This window comes from Xylocopa sonorina, chromosome 7 (genome assembly GCF_050948175.1).
Source record: "Xylocopa sonorina isolate GNS202 chromosome 7, iyXylSono1_principal, whole genome shotgun sequence".
Classification (NCBI taxonomy): domain Eukaryota; kingdom Metazoa; phylum Arthropoda; class Insecta; order Hymenoptera; family Apidae; genus Xylocopa; species Xylocopa sonorina.
In genome coordinates, this window is record NC_135199.1 from 13,330,043 (window position 1) to 13,340,586 (window position 10,544).

The 10,544-nt window shown below is 33.8% G+C and overlaps 2 protein-coding genes across 2 annotated transcripts; one reads left to right on the forward strand and one right to left on the reverse strand.

Annotated features, from left to right (window-relative positions):
• Window positions 1-996: 996 nt before the first annotated feature.
• Prd1 (pleckstrin homology domain-containing protein pruning defect 1) lies at window positions 997-6,929 on the forward strand. The gene is made up of 9 exons (XM_076898479.1): window positions 997-1,238; window positions 1,977-2,172; window positions 2,248-2,435; window positions 3,055-3,249; window positions 3,323-5,029; window positions 5,094-5,318; window positions 5,420-6,001; window positions 6,067-6,186; window positions 6,292-6,929. The coding sequence occupies exons 1-9, from the start codon at window positions 1,149-1,151 to the stop codon at window positions 6,406-6,408; spliced, it is 3,420 nt and encodes a 1,139-aa protein (XP_076754594.1). The 5' UTR covers window positions 997-1,148; the 3' UTR covers window positions 6,409-6,929.
• A 1,555-nt stretch (window positions 6,930-8,484) lies between these two features.
• Window positions 8,485-10,145, reverse strand: Mrpl47 (mitochondrial ribosomal protein L47). Its single transcript, XM_076897551.1, has 5 exons — window positions 9,989-10,145; window positions 9,442-9,609; window positions 9,145-9,359; window positions 8,757-8,916; window positions 8,485-8,653 (listed from the first exon to the last, which is right to left on the reverse strand). The coding sequence occupies exons 1-5, from the start codon at window positions 10,108-10,110 to the stop codon at window positions 8,512-8,514; spliced, it is 807 nt and encodes a 268-aa protein (XP_076753666.1). The 5' UTR covers window positions 10,111-10,145; the 3' UTR covers window positions 8,485-8,511.
• Between the last annotated feature and the right edge of the window lie 399 nt (window positions 10,146-10,544).

Genomic DNA, 10,544 nt, shown 5'->3' on the forward strand with positions numbered 1-10,544 from the left:
CAGATCTGATTGTTTTTACATCTGTATAACATGGTGTATAAGTACTGAAATTGCATGGAGCATGAAGTACTATGAGTATGGTCTATTCGAATGAATCGTTTCATACGAAGTAAATAGAATTATTGAGAAAAAACACATGTTTCGGACATTCTTCTAACCAAATGATCGAATTCGAGTTTTACAAATGGAAATTAAGACTTAATCCGAAATATGCATGAATTTTTCCAACAGTTTGTACATATGCTCTGTTCAACTTGTTCGCGCAGCAAAGCACAACAAAACAATGGCGATGCGATTGATCACGCGATGATCCACTCATTGGTTCATGTTTAATATTTCGGTAAACATCACGTGGCTTTCTCGTATATTTCTAAGCAGAAAAGTTCACAGATCACAGAAGGATCAAAATATTTATTAGCATCGAACAATTATCAATGTGTACATATACTTTACGTGTATTTTTCTATTTCTGATTGATATTATATATCAAAGCACAATTTTGATAATAACTACCGACGTTTAAGGTATTGCTAGTTTAATTGAACGTAAAACTGATTTGACAATGTAATAATTTGCTTTTTACGAAATTTAATGAATATCATCGAACTAGAATACGCCCGGCAAAAACTTTCTCCACGTTGCGTAAACGCAGACGAATTCGGGCTCGAATTCAGTTTCATAAGTCGAAAGTTAATTACAATTTGAACGATACGTATTATCGCGATGTATCGGCGCTGAGCAAACATAAGAAAAGAGGAATGAAAAATAAGAAAAACGCGTTACCGAGCGTAGAAAATATCTGGTCATAATAATCAAAGGTCTGATTGCTGATCGCGTTCGTAATTTATTATTCAGACGGATGTCCAATTTTGTTTACGTGTCACGGCTCCGATAGTTAATAAGCTAAATACGTGGCGAATAATAAAAAGGAAAACGAAGCGACGATGGATAAAAGTGGGGTTTGATATTGGCGCGTCGCCTGCGCTCAGCTAAAATCAATGAGCCCACCCGGCGAATGTGTCAGTGCGACTCCACCAACGTCAGATCGGAGCGGTGTTCCGTTCTTCCCTGTCTTCGGCTTTTCGGTATCTTTCCTTTAGACATTCGTGTTATCGCGTGATAAGAATCATGTAAAATTCGAGATCGATATGCCGAGCCAAGAAGATATGGACCTTTGTACTGACAAAGTGCTGTCAAAGGGTAGAATTCTTCAGGAATTGACCAAAGCCGTGAAATTGGTGAGTACACTGTCTGGCTGGCTCGTTATACGGGCGACGTATCAAGGCCATACGTCGTCTATATACATGCATATGCACTTTCCTAATGCGAATTTTTTTCATACATATATATTTATACATTCGCATAGGTATATATAGATATCCACGACCATTTCCCACTCACCTGTTCTGTGATAATCAGCCTTTTCGCTTGGACAGACTTTACGATTTTCGTCGCCGATTCCTCGAACGAACGCTTAACCATCGCGGGATAACTGAACTCGAAGTAGCACGCATCTATGTACACATTCGGTTGTGCGTCAAACATTTTAACAGTTACATGCGTTTAACTGTTTTTATTGTTTTCGAACGCGAGGCTCTATAACTACTCGGGAAGTACCATGTGCTTCGCTTGTCACCGCGACTTGACGTTTTTCACTTGCGACTCACCACTTTCATCCTGTCATTTCGTTAGTCGGCTCTACCGTTTTGTTATTGCTGACATCTTTTCTCACCGATCGATAAATAGCGATTTTGTCATTTTTATCAGTCAATTCCGTCTTTTCGGAATTGAACGAATAAAATTCATTCCTCCAACTGTAAACATCACTGAGAAACTGTAGATTTCTTACGTCCCTCTGTATAAAAGATAACATCGAAACGCTTAATTTCTAAAAAAAAAAATGAAATATTTATTGAAATTTTTCTACTAAAATCATCAATACTAAGATGTTCAATGTTTCCGCTTACTTTTGTTAGGTTTATGCTCAAAGTTTATATGGTACGGTAGCCTTAGATGGTGACTCTTGGTTGGTCTACTGGTTAGATCGAGCTTTGCGTCATGGACTACGCGTAGAGAGACATGGATATTGGGGTACCGCTCGCGAACTTAGTCATCAAGATACTGTAGTCGTGATACATGCTCTTCAAAGTGTATTAACTTCTATTGGAAAAGGTATAAATAAGCTTCAGATTATAAACGATAACAAGTAGATGGCAAATTATAATAAGGGCATTCTTATCTTTTTAGGCAGGGCATGGCTTTACCATACTCTTAGCGAAGGCAGCTTTGAAAGCTATTTAGCCTGCTTATTACGAGATACAAAGACATTAAAGAAACAGTACTTTCCACATGCTCTTGTTCGGGATGCAGATAAAACTAATCAGTTAGTTAATCTCCTAGCTGGTTTAGAAAATGTGTCTTTCACATTGCAACTGGTATGTAAAATTACTCTACAAATCACATTTATCTATTATGCGATACTGTGCTTTTAATAAATGTGTATATTTATTCGTCAAATACGATAAAGAAGAAATTTTACATCTTGCATATTCTTGTATATGTTACGATAAAAGTCAGCGACGACTATCAACATGTGGTTGTCAATATTTTATACGAATGTGTTTTGCAATTTTTATTTGGTTTTCTCTATACTGATATCAGTATCACCCCCTGGTTACAATTATCTCAATAATAAATTACATCCATCACTACGGGCGGGATGCATGTCAAGATGAATCTGTTTTTATGAATTTAAAGGGCAATAAGTTATCGTACATGAGAATCTATTTTCAATATATCACCTATCACCTCGTTTGCTTGTTCATGGAAAATCTTTTGTAAATAATTAGTAATCATATACTTATCAAGCAGTTGTGATGTATAACCTTTGTAATGCACTCTTCTTATTTAGCTGTTTAACAAAATCGATTACAGTAATGAAATAAAAAAGAATATAAGATACTAACAATTTTATCGAGTCAACTCAAGAGTAAAGAAAGGCTTTATTTTACATTGAAATAATCAGTTTTAATGTACCAATCATTTCTTATATAGGATGTTACATATCTGGATATTTGCAATTACATGCCTCAAAGGCCTATGAGCGTGAACCCTTCTGGAACAATATTATCATTACATCTCAGATCAGCCAGCGTTTCGTCGAGTTTAGCTTCTCCTGGCGACAGTGGAGTTGCTTTTGATAGTGATATGGATCTTGCGAATGAAACCGATGCCAGTAGTTACAAGGAGGTACATTACACATGTATTAACCAAAAGAAAGTATACTTTGTTGCATGTATTACATACTCGTTTGTAATTTTAGGAAGATTTTCATCTTGAAGAAACTTCGAGATATCGAAATAATAGGTACAAAACAATGATGAATAATTGTATAGAGGACAATAAAAATTTCAGTTCTAGTGATTCCAGCGAAGATGGAAAAACACCCATCCAGTCACCTGGAATGGTTCCTAAGTTTCAAACCGCAATGGTGACAAAAAGTGATATAGCGAATCAGAACTTAACCAGAAAAATTGATGACAATGAGCTTAATTGTTCTAGTTTGGACACCTTAAAAGATTACGACTTTTACAGCAAAAGTCTGGATGAGTCAAAATTAGATAAGATAAACAATAAAAATGATAATGGTATCAAGGAATTAAGTAAAAGGAGCACATATTACAGTGACGGTAGTTACAGCTTTAAAAGGAATATTGATCCTCGGAATTCGTACGTGATCAACAACGATACAAATCTCTTGGAACTCAGTATGACCATTTCAGATTGTGACAATATAGAACCACCATATGGAATCTTGAATACTATCAATATGACGGATGCTAGTATTTTATCATCTTCCAGTTCGGAAGCTATAGTGCAACGTAGGCAACGTAAAAAGAAACGGGGAGAAAGTAAAAAGCGCGTCAGCTTTCACGAAGATATTTTAAAAACAATGAAGTTGGACGACGATGAAAGTTACGCTGATTTTTCCATGAGCTTTTTAACGCCTAATTCAATACAGAAAAAAGATACACAGAAAGGAAGATACAGCTGGTGTGCCCATGGGGATTCTCCTTACGTTCAGAAGACCGTTAATACCAGAAATGCCCATTCGGATTACTATTCGTATTCGTCGTCGTCTAGTGCGTTTGATAGTGATTGTGAAAAGAAAGGACTGCCAAAGGCTTGCGGAGATTTACCGTGTCAGAGTAGTTGCAAGTGCGCTTGTGGATTGTCACTTTCAGAACGGGGTGTGCCCGAGGGCCAAGAGGATCCTGGGAAGGCGCTCAGGCCGAAAATGGAAATTGAACTGGAAGAGAACGAAGCACAGGAAGCATATATCATTGAAAAGGAATACGGGAATATCGTTGAAGACCCACCAGCGAAAGTTCAAATGCCTTGTCCACCTAACTCGAAAAAATATACTACCAGTTCTAGCGAATGGTCAGACGTAGATAGTAATGCTGCATCAGAAATGGACGAACGTAGGAATAGTAGGCATTTAGTTTCTCCGTCGAAAAAGCGTAACATTACGTCTATATTGACTGGAGAAAACAGCAACAAACTGTTGGCGCCGCCTTTAAGGCAGGCCCCGTCTAAAACCTCGTTATTGAGCAGATTTCTGAAATCTATCACGGAAAGGAAGTTTGAAGTTAAGAGAAGTAAAAAGTCGCAGAAACCGAATCCTTTATATATTAAGGGTGTAAAGGCAAATTATGATTCCTTTAAAGATTTCAATGACAATCTTGATCGAGAAATTCAAGAGAACGTGGCAGCAGAGAAGCAAGAATTTAGCGGAGAAAAAGTTAGCCTGAAATTGCGAGAACTTTTTAAGAAATACATTTATAGGGATAAAACGGAAGAATTATATAAAGTATATAAAGTCAGGAGTTCGTACATGACAAATGGGGAGAGCAAACCGATGATCGCTTTATTAACAGATAAAACATTATATTTAACAGGTTCGAAAATCGACCATACTTATAGTAATCAATTCGTTATCCCCTATAACGAATTAGACGTTATTATGGTAAGTTTCGCTCAAATGAGATCATGCTTTGTGAAATTTCTATGTTAAAAAAGAAGCTTTCCAGGTAGGACCAAATGCACAAACAATACTGATCTCGAACGCGGATTATGAAATGCAGTATCTATTTTCTACGGGAAGTTCCCAAACCACTTCAGAGCTAATTGCCCACTTGGAAATGGCTATGAGGCGATCTCCGACAAAACCTAGACTTCCAGCAGTTAAAGAATTAAGCTATGAAGATATGCATATTTTGAGGAATTCGATTCTTTGCGATACCGCTGTTCATCCTGTGCGTAAATTTTATGATTTCAACAGAGAGTACCTGAAAAATATTCATATTTAATTTTATCGAATTAAATTCACGTGATTTCATATTTCATTTCATCTCAGGATGAAAAGATCGAGCACTATAATCTGATTTATATGGAGGATGAGCACATGTCACCGCCTAGCACGCCATGTGGTCCAACGAAGGAAGGTGATCTTATGTATAGACCACACACGTATCAACAACTTCATCCTAATGCTCCAACTAATCCATGGGAAGCCGGATACTTTGTTCTCAAGGGTGGAGTTGTTTACATGTTCACGGATGCGAGCCAACGATTACCAAAACGAGCTATCCCACTGAAAGGTGGTCTCTGTCAAGGGTGTCGAAGGATTCCAAATTCCCATCGCCCTCACACGTTCGAAATACTTCTAAAACCGAATAAAGCTTTCCAATTTGCTGCTCCAGACGAATACGTGGCATCCGAATGGTTGCAAAGCTTCGTTCAAAGCGCTTCTGGATTGTTCGATACTTCAGAGAAGAGGGAGCCTTTGCCGTGTAGTCTTATTACAACTACTAAACATTTAGTTGCTATGAAAGAAGTGTTTCCTGGTAAACAACGTGGACAAACGCTTTCTTGCGCTTCGGTCGAAGATCTCACAGCATTCAGAGTACCTTTAACTCAACAATCTTGGTGTATACTGGTGTGTACTTGAAATTATACAGTTTTACGGTCTTGGTTTGTTTTACTGGAAAATTTCACTTTCAGGAGTTCGCATGCCGAGAAGTACACGAAAGCAGCGGTGACTGGGTCATATATTTTACCAATTATACTGAATTATGTACCTTTAGAGAAATTTTAGAAACGCTATGGGCTGATGCGAATTTGGTACAAGATTCAATTTTATATATATATTTATTACAAATCGTTATTAAAACAAAAGTTATCTTTTCTTTGGCGTTACTCGATGTAAAAATAATTTGTACTTTTCAGGGCGAATTTCCTATGGTAACGCTTCCACCAGAAGACAAGCTTCATCGACGTTGTTCGGATGCCAGCAAGGAATTAGAGCTTGCATGGCGATATTTATTACCCTCAGTAATTGATTAAATAGTAAGATGTTCGAATAGACAATAGCTATCGCATCTCTTGTCATATTAAGTAATAGAAATTTGAAAAACATAAATACTCGACGAATCAACTCGCATAACATAAATATATTGCGATCTGATAATATTTAATTGAACATTATAAATAAATTATTACTCAAAATTAACATTTCATGTTCCTCGACATCAGTGAGGAGTGGCGAATACAAAAAGTTATATAAATATAAAGTATAAATATTTAGCGATACATAATATCGGTGTGTGCTATTCAATAAAATGGTGCAATATCTTTTTAATAGCGGCAGGTAATGCGATGCCTGTCACTGATAACGATACACACAGGACTGTAATATAATGAGTGAGTAAAATCACCGTATCAGATACACGAATGTCTATGTATTCACACTTATCGTAAGAATTAATTTGCATTTGAAAGTGCACTATCAATACTGTGAAAATGATATAGTTTTAAAAATGCTAATAAAATGGCAGAAAAATTTAGTGCCGCTTCTATAAGGAGAATATTCTATAAATTGCTTTTGAAGTAAGTGTACGACGTATAAATATAAAAAGTACATTCCATTTAAATAGTACCGATAATAATAATAATAATAATAGTTATAATGACATGCATACGTATAACAGTTTTTACTTTCGTTTTTAATATATTTTCTACGCCTATATATGTATGTACGCGTTTTATTACTTTAAAATTGTCACTTTTCAGTTACAATTTCCCGTTTATTGTGTTCTCGATTACAAACGATGAAAAATGAGGGTATGCGCTAATCAGCAGCGGGAACGACATTGTCAGCGATACAACCGTTTAGTTTTCTGTCCTTTTCTTTTTCCGAAAACTTTGTAATAAACGAATTTGTATCGTGGGTCTCAAAAATCGCTGCACGAGGCATTACTTAAAAATTAGTTTTTTATCAAAGTTCTGAAAGACAGAAATCTTCTAGGCATGGGAATTATACCGATCTCAAGGTGCTTTTGTTCAATAGTTCGATTTGTTAAATATACAGAATAAATATTTTATTCTTTCCATAATATGAAACTTTGCGGGACCGTCTAAGTAAATATCAAAAAAAATTACAATGGGGTAGTTTTTTAAACATTAAAGATATCTTTTAAAATGGAAGAAACATTTCTATGTACCAAAGAAGGTTCTTCTGACAAGAAAATTAAGACATCGTTTTTTAATTACAATTTCATATACATTTCGTTATCAGGTACTACTTGAATCGATGCAATTTGTAAATCATTGTGAATAAAATTCTAATCCTATATGCATCGTTTCATGTAGTCACATGTGATTGTGATAAAATATTTAAATAATAAAATATTAAATTAATTAGACACATTAATTTATGAAACTATAATGTGAAATATGTGTTGTGTGATAAAAGTCAGACACATAATCAGTTCCCCATGTTAGTTTTTAGCGTGTCTAAGAAACAAAACATGTTATCAATTTGACATGCTTTTATTAAGCGTGGTCCTTTGAAATTTTTGCACAATATTAACGCCACTGCGCTTCAAAGTTGCATACCAGAAATAAATACAAATAAAATTGTAACTAGTCAACAAGATAAAGATAGAAACGTGTTTTGTTCTTTCTTCTTGTAATACAATGTAACGACGGAAATATTTGAAGTACATCTTAAATAAGTACAGCAAAAATGTTGCTTTTATTACTATACTTTACACAATTTTTGTACAGTCGAATGTAGCAATTACATATTTATTTCAATGAAACGACTACTTAGTGCTATTGAATTTGAAAACATTCTGCTATAATTATAGATAATCATTAAATGCTTTCATAGTATTAGTTTACATTTTTCAATCATTTCCTAATGTAACGCTAATATATTCTATGCTGCCTTATAAGATTACTGTGCAGAATAAAATAATCTTCAATAATAGTTAATGATCAATTAGAGACAAATTTTTAGAAAAGTTCATAGCAGTTTAATGTTGAAGTATTTTTTGTTTAATCGTGATTTAAATTTACTGAAGTTCTATACGAGAGAAATCGCGCATGGTGTAACAATGAATTTTGAAATCTATCAAATATTATTTGGGGAAAAAAGATATGCATTTAATCACGTATAAAATGTCCATCCGCTTTTCTAGTTCGTTTTATTTTTTCTATATCTGCTAGTGGATATTGTTCTTTCACAGCTTCCAAGTCAAGATTAGGGAAAGTTCGTAGCAAAATGGCAACCTTGTTATTTTGTCGACTAGAACATAAATGTTTTAAATATATTATATTAAAAGTGATAAAAAAGAGAGAAAGATATCATTTCAAGTAGTGTTGTGTAAATAGATATAAGTGATACAAACTTGCGTAATCTGCGCTTCTCGTTCCAAAGTTTTTCCCTGTATAATCGCAAAAATTTTCGCACTGCATATCCACCATATGTAAACTTATGTGTTTTATGCCATTCAGTATTCATATGTTTTGGTATAGAATGTTGCTCCATTTGATGCAAACAACGTAGACCTATTAAACAAAGTGGAAGTCTACTTATTAACGCAATATTATTCAAATCTTGAATTTAGATTGATGTGCTTGGAAAACATATTATGTAATTATAATATTTTTAAAAAACCATAATTTATATCTAATAGTCTCAACAGCGATAATTATGAGATATTTAACTAGGCTGTGAAATATTCAAATCTCTGATAATTTCTGTATACATTCTATAATATGTTTAAAATAATTTACCAAGGGGATTGAAGTTCATCTCTGCAGGTCGTTCTCCACTTGTTCCAGTTTCAAGCATATGGTATGCTTTATTTCTCTCGCGTACTACTGATTCTAAGTTAGCCATACTATCTTCAACTTTATCAATTCTCTCAGGATTTGGAAAGTATTGCCATTCCTGTTTGTAAAATTCTTCCATCGTTAGTAACATGTTGCGTTCTTTTAGTAATACAAACCTGAGCATTCAAAATATAATGTTTACTAGTGGGCTATACACATATACACATACATATTATATTTTGAGGATCGCTATCTCACCATAACTTATGAAGCTCTTCATTGCTTTTTAATCTTAGTTCATCTTTCCGCCAAGAACGCCCTACTTGTACTTTATCCTTGCCCCAATTTTTTTCATCATCAAAAAATTCCATTAAGTCATTGCACTTAGGTGTAGTATGAATAAGTGCGCAATGAAGAGTAGGCACCCTAAATGATTGATATCATTTTCATGTAATTCTATATAACAAAATTAGATAAGATATAAATCTAAAGAGTATTTATATATTCTTCACTTCCTGATTCACTTCTTGAATCTATAATATTAAAATTACAGCTACTGCTTTTTGTCTGTTGTATTAGACTCATAACCTCAAATATTAAGTATTGAATATAATTAGGAAACAAGTGAATACATATGTGGAAAAATACCTTAAATTTTGCAAAAAGATTTGTTATTCTTCTAAAACTATTTCAACAAACACAGTAAAAAAGGATTGTTCTAAATACATAACCCCTAAGTGTATGGGGACATTTCATAAACTGGTAATTAATAAAGACATAATTATATACAATAAATGATAAAAACCTTCGAATAAACGCTGAACCAGAAATTAAGTTGACATTCTGAGATAAAGATAAATTTGTAAGTAATTTCGTTACATTATTTACACTCTTTGAAAGTTGTACAGCTTTCGTGAAGTTGGCCATTTTGTCAGTGAAGTGCCAATAACTTTTAGCACCAGGATTAAAAAGAAATAAATTTCATCAAAATTCAAATTCACATGAGAATAATGTGAATATTCTCAGAACACCATTTAGAATAATAATTATAATATTTATTATATCACAAACTATCAATTAAATCGTACACAATAATATAAGAAACATATAAATCGATTTCTATAATTATATTTTCTTCTCCTTAGATAATTTCATAATATCTAAATAATATCTTGAAACGTGATTAAAAAAGATCAATTGCAGAATAACAATGCTAAAGAGATAAAAATTTTCATACCAAATATATACGATTCTTTAATCATTTAATTTACAATTACTGTAATCGTTGATAACCAAATGATTTGTTTTTATGATTAACAATTAGAAATTTGCATATATATATATATATATGTATAAATTGA

What these genes read in the sequence shown, in the direction of transcription:
- Prd1 (XM_076898479.1), top strand. Translation starts at nt 1,149, where the DNA reads ATGCCGAGCCAAGAAGATATGGACCTTTGTACTGACAAAGTGCTGTCA. An exon ending in ACGAATTAGACGTTATTATG is followed by an intron (nt 5,030 to 5,093) that starts GTAAGTTTCGCT and finishes GAAGCTTTCCAG; the next exon opens with GTAGGACCAAATGCACAAAC. An exon ending in TATGGGCTGATGCGAATTTG is followed by an intron (nt 6,187 to 6,291) that starts GTACAAGATTCA and finishes TGTACTTTTCAG; the next exon opens with GGCGAATTTCCTATGGTAAC.
- Mrpl47 (XM_076897551.1), bottom strand. Translation starts at nt 10,110, where the DNA reads ATGGCCAACTTCACGAAAGCTGTACAACTTTCAAAGAGTGTAAATAAT. An exon ending in GGTTCAGCGTTTATTCGAAG is followed by an intron (nt 9,610 to 9,988) that starts GTTTTTATCATT and finishes TCAATCATTTAG; the next exon opens with GGTGCCTACTCTTCATTGCG. An exon ending in GAGAAGCGCAGATTACGCAA is followed by an intron (nt 8,654 to 8,756) that starts GTTTGTATCACT and finishes TTTATGTTCTAG; the next exon opens with TCGACAAAATAACAAGGTTG.